The sequence below is a fragment of the Coregonus clupeaformis genome, chromosome 16 (assembly GCF_020615455.1).
Source record: "Coregonus clupeaformis isolate EN_2021a chromosome 16, ASM2061545v1, whole genome shotgun sequence".
Classification (NCBI taxonomy): Eukaryota; Metazoa; Chordata; class Actinopteri; order Salmoniformes; family Salmonidae; genus Coregonus; species Coregonus clupeaformis.
Genome location: NC_059207.1, coordinates 29,271,540 through 29,288,784, shown reverse-complemented (window position 1 = coordinate 29,288,784; position 17,245 = coordinate 29,271,540). Strand labels below are relative to the sequence as shown.

The window sequence follows — 17,245 nt, the reverse complement described above, 5'->3', positions numbered from 1 at the left end:
TATGAAGATTTGCCCCAAATATAACGCTTTGTATTCAGGACCAAAATGTTATTGCTTTGCCACATTTTTTGCAGTACAGGATGCATGTTTTGGAATATTTTAGTTTTGTACAGGCTTCCTTCTTTTCACTTTGTCATTTAGGTTAGTATTGTGGAGGAACTACAACGTTCTTGATCCATCCTCAGTTTTCTCCTGTCACAGCCTCATGGTGAAATCCCTGAGCGGTTTCCTTCCTCTCCGGCAACTGAGTTAGGAAGGACGCCTGTATCTTTGTAGGGACTGGGTGTATTGATACACCATCCAAATTAATTAATTATTAATTAATTAATTAATTAAGCCTAATTAATAACTTCACCATGTTTTTTTTGTTTTTTTTCATATCTACCAATTGATGCTCTTCTTTGAGAGGCATTGTAAAACCTCCAGAACACCATCCCCAAAGTGAAGCATGGTGGTGGCAGCATCATGCTGTGGGGATGTTTTTCATCGGCAGGGACTGGGAAACTGGTCAGAATTGAAGGAATGATGGATGGGAAATTCTTGAGGGAAACCTGTTTCAGTCTTCCAGAGATTTGAGACTGGGATGGAGGTTCACCTTCCAGCAGGACAATGACCCTAAGCATACTGCTAAAGCAACACTCAAGTGGTTTAAGGGGAAACATTTTAATGTCTTGGAATGGCCTAGTCAAAGCCCAGACCTCAATCCAATTAAGAATCTGTGGTATGACTTAAAGATTGCTGTACACCAGCGGAACCCATCCAACTTGAAGGAGCTGGAGCAGTTTTGCCTTGAAGAATGGGCAAAAATCCCAGTGGCTAGATGTGCCAAGTTTATAGAGACATACCCCAAGAGACTTGCAGCTGTAATTGCTTCAAAAGGTGGCTCTACAAGGTATTGACCTTCGGGGGGTGAATAGTTATGCACGCTCAAGTTTTCAGTTTTTTTGTCTTATTTCTTCTTTGTTTCACAATATAAAATATTTTGCATCTTCAAAGTGGTAGGCATGTTGGGTAAATCAAATGATACAAACCCCACAAAAAATCAATTTTAATTCCAGGTTGTAAGGCAACAAAATAGGAAAAATGCAAAGGGGGGTGAATACTTTCGCTAGGCACTGTACATATCATTAATTTATACGTCCAAAAATGGACGTAGCAACTTCAGATTGCCCCTTTAATGCAGAGTGACGAATTATTACTAATTATTGAAGAGAAGTGGCATGCAGCTATGCAGAGAAAGAGTAAAACGCTTCAATAAACAACCTTTAAACAACCCACAAACTGTTTTTTTCTTTCTACATTTAAAGAAACATTTCAAACTATTTCAATGTTGTATTTTCCAGGACACTGGCAAGTGTGGGAAAAGAGCTGAAAGATAACTTCCTGAAAGCACTGGCGGAGAGAGAGGAGGCAAACCGCAGTGGGAAAATGACTGTGAGTAGAGACAGTAGAGACAGCAGAGACAGCAGAGACAGCAGAGACAGTAGAGACAGCAGAGACAGCAGAGACAGCAGAGACAGTAGAGACAGCAGAGACAGCAGAGACAGCAGAGACAGCAGAGACAGTAGAGACAGCAGAGACAGTAGAGACAGCAGAGACAGCAGAGACAGCAAAGACAGCAGAGACAGCAGAGACAGCAGAGACAGCAGAGACAGCAGAGACAGTAGAGACAGCAGAGACAGTAGAGACAGCAGAGACAGCAGAGACAGCAGAGACAGCAGAGACAGCAGAGACAGCAGAGACAGTAGAGACAGCACTCACATATCTATGGGGTTTCCCCCCCAACATACCTCTACCATTCCATTAGGAGGTGGAGGGACTGGAGGGAACGGAATCTAACCCTCACCTCCCAGTTAGAGTACCAACCCTAACCCTCACCTCCCAGTTAGAGTACCAACCCTAACCCTCACCACCCAGTTAGAGTGCCAACCCTAACCCTCACCACCCAGTTAGAGTACCAACCCTAACCCTCACCTCCCAGTTAGAGTACCAACCCTAACCCTCACCACCCAGTTAGAGTGCCAACCCTAACCCTCACCTCCCAGTTAGAGTACCAACCCTAACCCTCACCTCCCAGTTAGAGTACCAACCCTAACCCTCACCTCCCAGTTAGAGTACCAACCCTAACCCTCACCACCCAGTTAGAGTGCCAACCCTAACCCTCACCTCCCAGTTAGAGTACCAACCCTAACCCTCACCTCCCAGTTAGAGTACCAACCCTAACCCTCACCTCCCAGTTAGAGTACCAACCCTAACCCTCACCTCCCAGTTAGAGTACCAACCCTAACCCTCACCTCCCAGTTAGAGTACCAACCCTAACCCTCACCTCCCAGTTAGAGTACCAACCCTAACCCTAACCCTCACCTCCCAGTTAGAGTACCAACCCTAACCCTATCCCTCACCTCCCAGTTAGAGTACCAACCCTAACCCTCACCACCCAGTTAGAGTACCAACCCTAACCCTCACCTCCCAGTTAGAGTACCAACCCTAACCCTAACCCTCACCTCCCAGTTAGAGGTACCAACCCTAACCCTAACCTCACCTCCCAGTTAGAGTACCAACCTAACCCTATCCCTCACCTCCCAGTTAGAGTACCAACCTAACCTCACCTCCCAGTTAGAGTACCAACCCTAACCCTAACCCTCACCTCCCAGTTAGAGTACCAACCCTAACCCTAACCCTCACCTCCCAGTTAGAGTACCAACCCTAACCCTATCCCTCACCTCCCAGTTAGAGCACCAACCCTAACCCTCACCACCCAGTTAGAGTACCAACCCTAACCCTCACCACCCAGTTAGAGTAAAAACCCTAACCCTAACCCTCACCACCCAGTTAGAGTACCAACCCTAACCCTCACCACCCAGTTAGAGTACCAACCCTAACCCTCACCACCCAGTTAGAGTACCAACCCTAACCCTAACCCTCACCACCCAGTTAGAGTACCAACCCTAACCCTCACCTCCCAGTTAGAGTACCAACCCTAACCCTCACCTCCCAGTTAGAGCACCAACCCTAACCCTCACCACCCAGTTAGAGCACCAACCCTAACCCTCACCTCCCAGTTAGAGTACCAAACCTAACCCTAACCCTCACCTCCCAGTTAGAGTACCAACCCTAACCCTCACCTCCCAGTTAGAGTACCAACCCCTAACCCTAACCCTCACCTCCCAGTTAGAGTACCAACCTAACCCTAACCCTCACCTCCCAGTTAGAGTACCAACCCTAACCCTCACCTCCCAGTTAGAGTACCAACCCTAACCCTAACCCTCACCTCCCAGTTAGAGTACCAACCCTAACCCTCACCTCCCAGTTAGAGTACCAACCCTAACCCTAACCCTCACCTCCCAGTTAGAGTACCAACCCTAACCCTAACCCTCACCCCCCAGTTAGAGTACCAACCCTAACCCTCACCTCCCAGTTAGAGTACCAACCCTAACCCTCACCTCCCAGTTAGAGTACCAACCCTAACCCTCACCACCCAGTTAGAGTACCAACCCTAACCTAACCCTCACCACCCAGTTACAGCACCAACCCCTAACCCTCACCTCCCAGTTAGAGTACCAACCCTAACCCTCACCACCCAGTTAGAGCACCAACCTAACCCTCACCTCCCAGTTAGAGTACCAACCTAACCTCACCACCCAGTTAGAGCACAAACCCTAACCTAACCCTCACCTCCCAGTTAGAGCACCAACCCTAACCCTCACCTCCCAGTTAGAGTGCCAACCCTAACCCTCACCTCCCAGTTAGAGTACCAACCTAACCCTCACCCACCCAGTTAGAGCACCAACCTAACCCTAACCCTCCCTCCCAGTTAGAGTACCAATTCTAACCCTAACCCTCACCACCCAGTTAGAGCACCAACCCTATCCCTAACCCTCACATCCCAGTTAGAATACCAACCCTAACCCTCATCTCCCAGTTAGAGTGCCAACCCTAACCCTCATCTCCCAGTTAGAGTACCAACCCTAACCCTCACCACCCAGTTAGAGTACCAACCCTAACCCTCATCTCCCAGTTAGAGTACCAACCCTAACCCTCACCTCCCAGTTAGAGCACCAACCCTAACCCTCACCTCCCAGTTAGAGCACCAACCCTAACCCTCACCTCCCAGTTAGAGTACCAACCCTAACCCTCACCACCCAGTTAGAGCACCAACCCTAACCCTCACCACCCAGTTAGAGTACCAACCCCTAACCCTAACCTCACCTCCCAGTTAGAGTACCAACCCTAAACCTCACCACCCAGTTAGAGTACCAACCTAACCCTCACCTCCCAGTTAGAGCACCAACCCTAACCCTCACCTCCCAGTTAGAGTGCCAAACTTAACCCTCACCTCCCAGTTAGAGTACCAACCCTAACCCTCACCTCCCAGTTAGAGTACCAACCCTAACCCTCACCTCCCAATTAGAGCACCAACCCTAACCCTAACCCTCACCACCCAGTTAGAGCACCAACCCTAACCCTAACCCTCACCACCCAGTTAGAGCACCAACCCTAACCCTCTCCTCCCAGTTAGAGCACCAACCCTAACCCTCACCTCCCAGTTAGAGTACCAACCCTAACCCTCACCACCCAGTTAGAGCACCAACCCTAACCCTTACCTCCCAGTTAGAGCACCAACCCTAACCCTCACCTCCCAGTTAGAGCACCAACCCTAACCCTAACCCTCACCTCCCAGTTAGAGTACCAACCCTAACCCTAACCCTCACCACCCAGTTAGAGTACCAACCCTAACCCTCACCACCCAGTTAGAATGCCAACGCCAACCCTCACCACCCAGTTAGAGCACCAACCCTAACCCTCACCTCCCAGTTAGAGTACCAACCCTAACCCTCACCACCCAGTTAGAGTACCAACCCTAACCCCAACCCTCACCTCCCAGTTAGAGTACCAACCCTAACCCTCACCACCCAGTTAGAGTACCAACCCTAACACTAACCCTCACCTCCCAGTTAGAGTACCAACCCTAACCCTAACCCTCACCACCCAGTTAGAGTACCAACCCTAACACTAACCCTCACCTCCCAGTTAGAGTACCAACCCTAACCCTAACCCTCACCTCCCAGTTAGAGTACCAACCCTAACCCTCACCACCCAGTTAGAGTACCAACCCTAACCCTCACCTCCCAGTTAGAGTACCAACCCTAACCCTCACCTCCCAGTTAGAGTACCAACCCTAACCCTCACCACCCAGTTAGAGCACCAACCCTAACCCTCACCACCCAGTTAGAGTACCAACCCTAACCCTCACCTCCCAGTTAGAGCACCAACCCTAACCCTCACCTCCCAGTTAGAGTGCCAACCTTAACCCTCACCTCCCAGTTAGAGTACCAACCCTAACCCTCACTTCCCAGTTAGAGTACCAACCCTAAACCTCACCACCCAGTTAGAGTACCAACCCTAACCCTCACCTCCCAGTTAGAGCACCAACCCTAACCCTCACCTCCCAGTTAGAGTGCCAACCTTAACCCTCACCTCCCAGTTAGAGTACCAACCCTAACCCTCACCTCCCAGTTAGAGTACCAACCCTAACCCTCACCTCCCAATTAGAGCACCAACCCTAACCCTAACCCTCACCACCCAGTTAGAGCACCAACCTAACCCTAACCTCACCACCCAGTTAGAGCACCAACCCTAACCCTCTCCTCCCAGTTAGAGCACCAACCCTAACCCTCACCTCCCAGTTAGAGTACCAACCCTAACCCTCACCACCCAGTTAGAGCACCAACCCTAACCCTCTCCTCCCAGTTAGAGCACCAACCCTAACCCTCACCTCCCAGTTAGAGCACCAACCCTAACCCTAACCCTCACCTCCCAGTTAGAGTACCAACCCTAACCCTAACCCTCACCACCCAGTTAGAGTACCAACCCTAACCCTCACCACCCAGTTAGAATGCCAACGCCAACCCTCACCACCCAGTTAGAGCACCAACCCTAACCCTCACCTCCCAGTTAGAGTACCAACCCTAACCCTCACCACCCAGTTAGAGTACCAACCCCCAACCCTCACCTCCCAGTTAGAGTACCAACCCTAACCCTAACCCTCACCATCCAGTTAGAGTACCAACCCTAACACTAACCCTCACCTCCCAGTTAGAGTACCAACCCTAACCCTAACCCTCACCTCCCAGTTAGAGTACCAACCCTAACCCTCACCTCCCAGTTAGAGCACCAACCCTAACCCTCACCCTAACCCTCACCTCCCAGTTAGAGTACCAACCCTAACCCTCACCACCCAGTTAGAGTACCAACCCTAACCCTCACCTCCCAGTTAGAGCACCAACCCTAACCCTAACCCTCACCTCCCAGTTAGAGTACCAACCCTAACCCTCACCTCCCAGTTAGAGTACCAACCCTAACCCTCACCTCCCAAGTAGAGCACCAACCCTAACCTAACCCTCACCTCCCAGTTAGAGTACCAACGCCAACCCTCACCACCCAGTTAGAGTACCAAGCCTAACCCTCACCTCCCAGTTAGAGTACCAACCCTAACCCTCACCTCCCAGTTAGAGTACCAACCCTAACCCTCACCTCCCAGTTAGAGCACCAACTCTAACCCTAACCCTCACCACCCAGTTAGAGTACCAACCCTAACCCTCACCTCCCAGTTAGAGCACCAACCCTAACCCTAACCCTCACCTCCCAGTTAGAGTACCAACCCTAACCCTCACCTCCCAGTTAGAGTACCAACCCTAACCCTCACCACCCAGTTAGAGTACCAACCCTAACCCTAACCCTCACCACCCAGTTAGAGTACCAACGCTAACCCTCACCTCCCAGTTAGAGTACCAACCCTAACCCTCACCACCCAGTTAGAGCACCAAGCCTAACCCTAACCCTCACCTCCCAGTTAGAGTACCAACCCTAACCCTCACCACCCAGTTAGAGCACCAACCCTAACCCTAACCCTCACCTCCCAGTTAGAGCACCAACCCTAACACTCACCTCCCAGTTAGAGTGCCAACCTAACCCTCACCTCCCAGTTAGAGTACCAACCCTAACCTCACCACCCAGTTAGAGCACCAACCCTAACCTAACCCTCACCTCCCAGTTAGAGTACCAATTCTAACCCCTAACCCTCACCACCCAGTTAGAGCACCAACCCTAACCCTAACCCTCACCTCCCAGTTAGAGTACCAACCCTAACCCTCACCACCCAGTTAGAGTACCAACCTAACCCTCACCTCCCAGTTAGAGCAGCAACCCCTAACCCTCACCTCCCAGTTAGAGTGCCAACCTTAACCTCACCTCCCAGTTAGAGTACCAACCCTAACCCTCACCTCCCAGTTAGAGTACCAACCTAACCCTCACCTCCCAATTAGAGCACCAATCCTAACCCTAACCCTCACCACCCAGTTAGAGCACCAACCCCTAACCTAACCCTCACCACCCAGTTAGAGCACCAACCCTAACCCTCTCCTCCCAGTTAGAGCACCAACCCTAACCCTCACCTCCCAGTTAGAGTACCAACCCTAACCCTCACCACCCAGTTAGAGCACCAACCCTAACCCTCACCTCCCAGTTAGAGTGCCAAACTTAACCCTCACCTCCCAGTTAGAGTACCAACCCTAACCTCACCTCCCAGTTAGAGTACCAACCTAACCCTCACCTCCCAGTTAGAGTACCAACCCTAACCCTCACCTCCCAGTTAGAGTACCAACCTAACCCTCACCACCCAGTTAGAGTACCAACCCTAACACTAACCCTCACCTCCCAGTTAGAGTACCAACCCTAACCCCTAACCCCTCACCTCCCAGTTAGAGTACCAACCCCTAACCCTCACCACCCAGTTAGAGTACCAACCTAACCCTCACCTCCCAGTTAGAGTACCAACCTAACCCTCACCTCCCAGTTAGAGTACCAACCCTAACCCTCACCACCCAGTTAGAGCACCAACCCTAACCTCACCACCCAGTTAGAGTACCAACCTAACCCTCACCTCCCAGTTAGAGCACCAACCCCTAACCTCACCTCCCAGTTAGAGTGCCAACCTTAACCCTCACCTCCCAGTTAGAGTACCAACCCTAACCCTCACTTCCCAGTTAGAGTACCAACCCTAAACCTCACCATCCAGTTAGAGTACCAACCCTAACCCTCACCACCCAGTTAGAGCACCAACCTAACCCTCTCCTCCCAGTTAGAGCACCAACCCTAACCCTCACCTCCCAGTTAGAGCACCAACCCCTAACCCTCACCTCCCAGTTAGAGTACCAACCCTAACCCTAACCCTCACCACCCAGTTAGAGTACCAACCTAACCCTCACCACCCAGTTAGAATGCCAGCGCCAACCCTCACCACCCAGTTAGAGCACCAACCCTAACCTCACCTCCCAGTTAGAGTACCAACCTAACCCTCACCACCCAGTTAGAGTACCAACCTAACCCCAACCTCACCTCCCAGTTAGAGTACCAACCCTAACCCTAACCCTCACCACCCAGTTAGAGTACCAACCCTAACACTAACCCTCACCTCCCAGTTAGAGTACCAACCTAACCCTAACCCTCACCTCCCAGTTAGAGTACCAACCCTAACCCTCACCTCCCAGTTAGAGCACCAACCCTAACCCTCACCCTAACCCTCACCTCCCAGTTAGAGTACCAACCCTAACCCTCACCACCCAGTTAGAGTACCAACCCTAACCCTCATCTCCCAGTTAGTTCACCAACCCTAACCCTAACCCTCACCTCCCAGTTAGAGTACCAACCCTAACCCTCACCTCCCAGTTAGAGTACCAACCCTAACCCTCACCTCCCAAGTAGAGCACCAACCCTAACCCTAACCCTCACCTCCCAGTTAGAGTACCAACGCCAACCCTCACCACCCAGTTAGAGTACCAAGCCTAACCCTCACCTCCCAGTTAGAGTACCAACCCTAACCCTCACCTCCCAGTTAGAGTACCAACCCTAACCCTCACCTCCCAGTTAGAGCACCAACTCCTAACCCTAACCCTCACCACCCAGTTAGAGTACCAACCTAACCCTCACCTCCCAGTTAGAGCACCAACCCTAACCCTAACCCTCACCTCCCAGTTAGAGTACCAACCCCTAACCCTCACCTCCCAGTTAGAGTACCAACCCTAACCTCACCACCCAGTTAGAGTACCAACCCTAACCCTAACCCTCACCACCCAGTTAGAGTACCAACGCTAACCCTCACCTCCCAGTTAGAGTACCAACCCTAACCCTCACCACCCAGTTAGAGCACCAAGCCTAACCCTAACCCTCACCTCCCAGTTAGAGTACCAACCTAACCCTCACCACCCAGTTAGAGCACCAACCCTAACCCTAACCCTCACCTCCCAGTTAGAGCACCAACCCTAACACTCACCTCCCAGTTAGAGTGCCAACCCTAACCCTCACCTCCCAGTTAGAGTACCAACCCTAACCCTCACCACCCAGTTAGAGCACCAACCCTAACCCTAACCCTCACCTCCCAGTTAGAGTACCAATTCTAACCCTAACCTCCCACCCAGTTAGAGCACCAACCCTAACCCTAACCCCCTCACCTCCCAGTTAGAGTACCAACCCTAACCCTCACCACCCAGTTAGAGTACCAACCCTAACCCTCACCTCCCAGTTAGAGCAGCAACCCCTAACCCTCACCTCCCCACCCCAGTTAGAGTGCCAACCTTAACCCTCACCTCCCAGTTAGAGTACCAACCCTAACCCTCACCTCCCAGTTAGAGTACCAACCCCTAACCCTCACCTCCCAATTAGAGCACCAATCCTAACCTAACCCTCACCACCCAGTTAGAGCACCAACCCTAACCCTAACCCTCACCACCCAGTTAGAGCACCAACCCTAACCTCTCTCCTCCCAGTTAGAGCACCAACCCCTAACCCTCACCTCCCAGTTAGAGTACCAACCCTAACCCTCACCACCCAGTTAGAGCACCAACCCTAACCCTCACCTCCCAGTTAGAGTGCCAAACTTAACCCTCACCTCCCAGTTAGAGTACCAACCTAACCCTCACCTCCCAGTTAGAGTACCAACCCTAACCCTCACCTCCCCAATTAGAGCACCAACCCTAACTAATCCTCACCACCCAGTTAGAGCACCAACCCTAACCTAACCCTCACCACCCAGTTAGAGCACCAACCCTAACCCTCTCCTCCCAGTTAGAGCACCAACCTAACCCTCACCTCCCAGTTAGAGTACCAACCTAACCCTCACCACCCAGTTAGAGCACCAACCCTAACCCTTACCTCCCAGTTAGAGCACCAACCCTAACCCTCACCTCCCAGTTAGAGCACCAACCCTAACCCTAACCCTCACCTCCCAGTTAGAGTACCAACCCCTAACCCTAACCCTCACCACCCAGTTAGAGTACCAACCTAACCCTCACCACCCAGTTAGAATGCCAACGCCAACCCTCACCACCCAGTTAGAGCACCAACCCTAACCCTCACCTCCCAGTTAGTCCAGTACCAACCCTAACCCCACCCTCACCACCCAGTTAGAGTACCAACCCTAACCCTACCACCCAGTTAGAGTACCACCCTAACATAACCCTCACCTCCCAGTTAGAGTACCAACCCTAACCCTCACCACCCAGTTAGAGTACCAACCTAACTTGCCCTCACCTCCCAGTTAGAGTACCAACCTCCCTACTCCCAGTTAGAGTCACCTCACCACCCAGTTAGAGTACCAACCTAACAACCCTCACCTCCCAGTTAGAGTACCAACCCCTAACCCTCACCTCCCAGTTAGAGTACCAACCCTAACCCTCACCACCCAGTTAGAGTACCAACCCCTAACCTCACCACCCAGTTAGGCACCAACCCTAACCCTCACCTCCCAGTTAGAGCACCAACCCTAACCCTCACCTCCCAGTTAGAGTACCAACCCAACCCTCACCTCCCAGTTAGAGTACCAACCCTAACCCTCACCTCCCAGTTAGAGTACCAACCCTAACCCTCACCTCCCAGTTAGAGTACCAACCCTAACCCTCACCACCCAGTTAGAGCACCAACCCTAACCTCACCCCCCAAGTTAGAGTACCAACCCTAACCCTCCTCACCTCCCAGTTAGAGTACCAACCCCTAACCCTCACCCTCCCAGTTAGAGTACCAACCCTAACCCTCACCTCCCAGTTAGAGTACCAACCCTAACCCTAACCCTCACCTCCCAGTTAGAGTACCAACCCTAACCTCACCTCCCAGTTAGAGTACCAACCCTAACCCTCACCTCCCAGTTAGAGCACCAACCCTAACCCTAACCCTCACCACCCAGTTAGAGCACCAACCCTAACCCTCACCTCCCAGTTAGAGCACCAACCCTAACCCTCTCACCTCCCAGTTAGAGTACCAACCCTAACCCTCACCACCCAGTTAGAGCACCAACCTAACCCTTACCTCCCAGTTAGAGCACCGACCCTAACCCTCACCTCCCAGTTAGAGCACCAACCCCAACCCTAACCCTCACCTCCCAGTTAGAGTACCAACCCTAACCCCTAACCTCACCACCCAGTTAGAGTACCAACCCTAACCCTCACCACCCAGTTAGAATGCCCTAACCTAACCCTCACCACCCAGTTAGAGCACCAACCCCTAACCCTCACCTCCCAGTTAGAGTACCAACCTAACCCTCACCACCCAGTTAGAGTACCAACCCTAACCCCAACCCTCACCTCCCAGTTAGAGTACCAACCTAACCCTCACCACCCAGTTAGAGTACCAACCTACATAACCCTCACCTCCCAGTTAGAGTACCAACCCCTAATAACCCTCACCACCCAGTTAGAGTACCAACCCTACACTAACCCTCACCTCCCAGTTAGAGTACCAACCCCTAACCTAACCCTCACCTCCCAGTTAGAGTACCAACCCTAACCCTCACCACCCAGTTAGAGTACCAACCCTAACCCTCACCTCCCAGTTAGAGTACCAACCTAACCCTCACCTCCCAGTTAGAGTACCAACCCTAACCCTCACCACCCAGTTAGAGCACCAACCTAACCCTCACCCCCAGTTAGAGTACCAACCCTAACCCTCACCTCCCAGTTAGAGCACCAGCCCTAACCCTCACCTCCCAGTTAGAGTGCCAACCTTAACCCTCACCTCCCAGTTAGAGTACCAACCCTAACCCTTCCCGTAAACCCTAAACCTCACCCAGTTAGAGTACCAACCCTAACCCTCACCTCCCAGTTAGAGCACCAACCCTAACCCTCACCTCCCAGTTAGAGTGCCAACCTTAACCCTCACCTCCCAGTTAGAGTACCAACCCTAACCCTCACCTCCCAGTTAGAGTACCAACCCTAACCCTCACCTCCCAATTAGAGCACCAACCCTAACCCTAACCCTCACCACCCAGTTAGAGCACCAACCCTAACCCTAACCCTCACCACCCAGTTAGAGCACCAACCCTAACCCTCTCCTCCCAGTTAGAGCACCAACCCTAACCCTCACCTCCCAGTTAGAGTACCAACCCTAACCCTCACCACCCAGTTAGAGCACCAACCCTAACCCTCTCCTCCCAGTTAGAGCACCAACCCTAACCCTCACCTCCCAGTTAGAGCACCAACCCTAACCCTAACCCTCACCTCCCAGTTAGAGTACCAACCCTAACCCTAACCCTCACCACCCAGTTAGAGTACCAACCCTAACCCTCACCACCCAGTTAGAATGCCAACGCCAACCCTCACCACCCAGTTAGAGCACCAACCCTAACCCTCACCTCCCAGTTAGAGTACCAACCCTAACCCTCACCACCCAGTTAGAGTACCAACCCTAACCCCAACCCTCACCTCCCAGTTAGAGTACCAACCCTAACCCTAACCCTCACCACCCAGTTAGAGTACCAACCCTAACACTAACCCTCACCTCCCAGTTAGAGTACCAACCCTTAACCCAAACCTCACCTCCCAGTTAGAGTACCAACCCTAACCCTCACCTCCCAGTTAGAGTACCAACCCTAACCCTCCCCCCTAACCCTCACCTCCCAGTTAGAGTACCAACCCTAACCTCACCACCCAGTTAGAGTACCAACCCTAACCCTCATCTCCCAGTTAGTTCACCAACCCTAACCCCTAACCCTCACCTCCCAGTTAGAGTACCAACCCTAACCCTCACCTCCCAGTTAGAGTACCAACCCTAACCCTCACCTCCCAGGTAGAGCACCAACCCCTAACCCTAACCCTCACCTCCCAGTTAGAGTACCAACGCCAACCCTCACCACCCAGTTAGAGTACCAAGCCTAACCTCACCTCCCAGTTAGAGTACTCAACCCTAACCCTCACCTCCCAGTTAGAGTACCAACCCTAACCCTCACCTCCCAGTTAGAGCACCAACTCTAACCCTAACCCTCACCACCCAGTTAGAGTACCAACCCTAACCCTCACCTCCCAGTTAGAGCACCAACCCTAACCCTAACCCTCACCTCCCAGTTAGAGTACCAACCCTAACCCTCACCTCCCAGTTAGAGTACCAACCCTAACCCTCACCACCCAGTTAGAGTACCAACCCTAACCCTAACCCTCACCACCCAGTTAGAGTACCAACGCTAACCCTCACCTCCCAGTTATAGTACCAACCCTAACCCTCACCACCCAGTTAGAGCACCAAGCCTAACCCTAACCCTCACCTCCCAAGTTAGAGTACCAACCCTAACCCTCACCACCCAGTTAGAGCACCAACCCTAACCCTAACCCTCACCTCCCAGTTAGAGCACCAACCCTAACACTCACCTCCCAGTTAGAGTGCCAACCTAACCCTCACCTCCCAGTTAGAGTACCAACCCTAACCCTCACCACCCAGTTAGAGCACCAACCCTAACCCTAACCCTCACCTCCCAGTTAGAGTACCAATTCTAACCCTAACCCTCACCACCCAGTTAGAGCACCAACCCTAACCCTAACCCTCACCTCCCAGTTAGAGTACCAACCCTAACCCTCACCACCCAGTTAGAGTACCAACCCTAACCCTCACCTCCCAGTTAGAGCAGCAACCCTAACCCTCACCTCCCAGTTAGAGTGCCAACCTTAACCCTCACCTCCCAGTTAGAGTACCAACCCTAACCCTCACCTCCCAGTTAGAGTACCAACCCTAACCCTCACCTCCCAATTAGAGCACCAATCCTAACCCTAACCCTCACCACCCAGTTAGAGCACCAACCCTAACCCTAACCCTCACCACCCAGTTAGAGCACCAACCCTAACCCTCTCCTCCCAGTTAGAGCACCAACCCCTAACCCTCACCTCCCAGTTAGAGTACCAACCCTAACCCTCACCACCCAGTTAGAGCACCAACCCTAACCTCTCCTCCCAGTTAGAGCACCAACCCTAACCTCACCTCCCAGTTAGAGCACCAACCCTAAACCTAACCCTCACCTCCCAGTTAGAGTACCAACCCTAACCCTAACCCTCACCACCCAGTTAGAGTACCAACCCTAACCCTCACCACCCAGTTAGAGCACCAACCCTAACCCTCTCCTCCCAGTTAGAGTACCAACCCTAACCCTCACCACCCAGTTAGAGTGCCAACGCCAACCCTCACCACCCAGTTAGTGCACCAACCCTAACCCTCACCTCCCAGTTAGAGTACCAACCCTAACCCTCACCACCCAGTTAGAGCACCAACCCTAACCCTCTCCTCCCAGTTAGAGTACCAACCCTAACCCTCACCACCCAGTTAGAGTACCAACCCTAACCCTCACCACCCAGTTAGAGCACCAACCCTAACACTCACCTCCCAGTTAGAGTACCAACCCTAACCCTCACCACCCAGTTAGAGTCCCAACCCTAACCCCAACCCTCACCTCCCAGTTAGAGTACCAACCCTAACCCTAACCCTCACCACCCAGTTAGAGTACCAACCCTAACACTAACCCTCACCTCCCAGTTAGAGTACCAACCCTAACCCTAACCCTCACCTCCCAGTTAGAGTACCAACCCTAACCCTCACCTCCCAGTTAGAGCTCCAACCCTAACCCTCACCCTAACCCTCACCTCCCAGTGAGAGTACCAACCCTAACCCTCACCACCCAGTTAGAGTACCAACCCTAACCCTCATCTCCCAGTTAGAGCACCAACCCTAACCCTAACCCTCACCTCCCAGTTAGAGTACCAACCCTAACCCTCACCTCCCAGTTAGAGTACCAACCCTAACCCTCACCTCCCAAGTAGAGCACCAACCCTAACCCTAACCCTCACCTCCCAGTTAGAGTACCAACGCCAACCCTCACCACCCAGTTAGAGTACCAACCCTAACCCTCACCTCCCAGTTAGAGTACCAACCCTAACCCTCACCACCCAGTTAGAGCACCAACCCTAACCCTAACCCTCACCTTCCAGTTAGAGTACCAACCCTAACCCTCACCACCCAGTTAGAGCACAACCCTAACCCTAACCCTCACCTCCCAGTTAGAGCACCAACCCTAACCCTCACCTCCCAGTTAGAGTGCCAACCCTAACCCTCACCTCCCAGTTAGAGTACCAACCCTAACCCTCACCACCCAGTTAGAGCACTAACCCTAACCCTCACCTCCCAGTTAGAGTACCAATTCTAACCCTAACCCTCACCACCCAGTTAGAGCACCAACCCTATCCCTAACCATTACATCCCAGTTAGAGTACCAACCCTAACCCTCACCTCCCAGTTAGAGTGCCAACCCTAACCCTCATCTCCCAGTTAGAGTACCAACCCTAACCCTCACCTCCCAGTTAGAGTACCAACCCTAACCCTCACCTCCCAGTTAGAGTACCAACCCTAACCCTCACCACCCAGTTAGAGCACCAACCCTAACCCTCACCACCCAGTTAGAGTACCAACCCTAACCCTAACCCTCACCTCCCAGTTAGAGTACCAACCCTAAACCTCACCACCCAGTTAGAGTACCAACCCTAACCCTCACCTCCCAGTTAGAGCACCAACCCTAACCCTCACCTCCCAGTTAGAGTGCCAACCTTAACCCTCACCTCCCAGTTAGAGTACCAACCCTAACCCTCACCTCCCAGTTAGAGTACCAACCCTAACCCTCACCTCCCAATTAGAGCACCAACCCTAACCCTAACCCTCACCACCCAGTTAGAGCACCAACCCTAACCCTAACCCTCACCACCCAGTTAGAGCACCAACCCTAACCCTCTCCTCCCAGTTAGAGCACCAACCCTAACCCTCACCTCCCAGTTAGAGTACCAACCCTAACCCTCACCACCCAGTTAGAGCACCAACCCTAACCCTCTCCTCCCAGTTAGAGTACCAACCCTAACCCCAACCCTCACCTCCCAGTTAGAGTACCAACCCTAACCCTAACCCTCACCACCCAGTTAGAGTGCCAACGCCAACCCTCACCACCCAGTTAGAGCACCAACCCTAACCCTAACCCTCACCACCCAGTTAGAGTACCAACCCTAACCCTCACCACCCAGTTAGAGTACCAACCCTAACCCTCACCACCCAGTTAGAGTACCAACCCTAACCCCAACCCTCACCTCCCAGTTAGAGTACCAACCTAACCCTAACCCTCACCTCCCAGTTAGAGTACCAACCCTAACCCTCACCACCCAGTTAGAGTACCAACCCTAACCCCAACCTCACCACCCAGTTAGAGTACCAACCCTAACCCCAACCTCACCACCCAGTTAGAGTACCAACCCTAACACTAACCCTCACCTCCCAGTTAGAGTACCAACCCTAACCCTAACCTCACCTCCCAGTTAGAGTACCAACCCTAACCCTCACCTCCCAGTTAGAGCACCAACCCTCACCCTAACCCTCACCTCCCAGTTAGAGTACCAACCCTAACCCTCACCACCCAGTTAGAGTACCAACCCTAACCCTCACCTCCCAGTTAGAGCACCAACCCTAACCCTAACCCTAACCCTCACCTCCCAGTTAGAGTACCAACCCTAACCCTCACCACCCAGTTAGAGTACCAACCCTAACCCTCATCTCCCAGTTAGTTCACCAACCCTAACCCTAACCCTCACCTCCCAGTTAGAGTACCAACCCTAACCCTCACCTCCCAGTTAGAGTACCAACCCTAACCCTCACCTCCCAAGTAGAGCACCAAGCCTAACCCTAACCCTCACCTCCCAGTTAGAGTACCAACGCCAACCCTCACCACCCAGTTAGAGCACCAACCCTAACCCTCACCACCCAGTTAGAGTACCAACCCTAACCCTCACCACCCAGTTAGAGTACCAACCCTAACCCTCACCTCCCAGTTAGAGTACCAACCCTAACCCTCACCTCCCAGTTAGAGCACCAACCCTAACCCTAACCCTCACCACCCAGTTAGAGT

The 17,245-nt window shown here is 52.4% G+C and overlaps 1 protein-coding gene across 1 annotated transcript in view; it reads left to right on the top strand.

Annotated features, from left to right (window-relative positions):
- Positions 1 to 17,245, top strand: part of cfap299 (cilia and flagella associated protein 299) — a 375,917-nt gene that overhangs the window by 116,593 nt on the left and 242,079 nt on the right. The window contains exon 3 of the mRNA XM_045225655.1: positions 1,344 to 1,434. Within this exon, the coding sequence (XP_045081590.1) occupies positions 1,344 to 1,434 (91 nt within the window). The remainder of the gene's footprint in view (positions 1 to 1,343; positions 1,435 to 17,245) is intronic.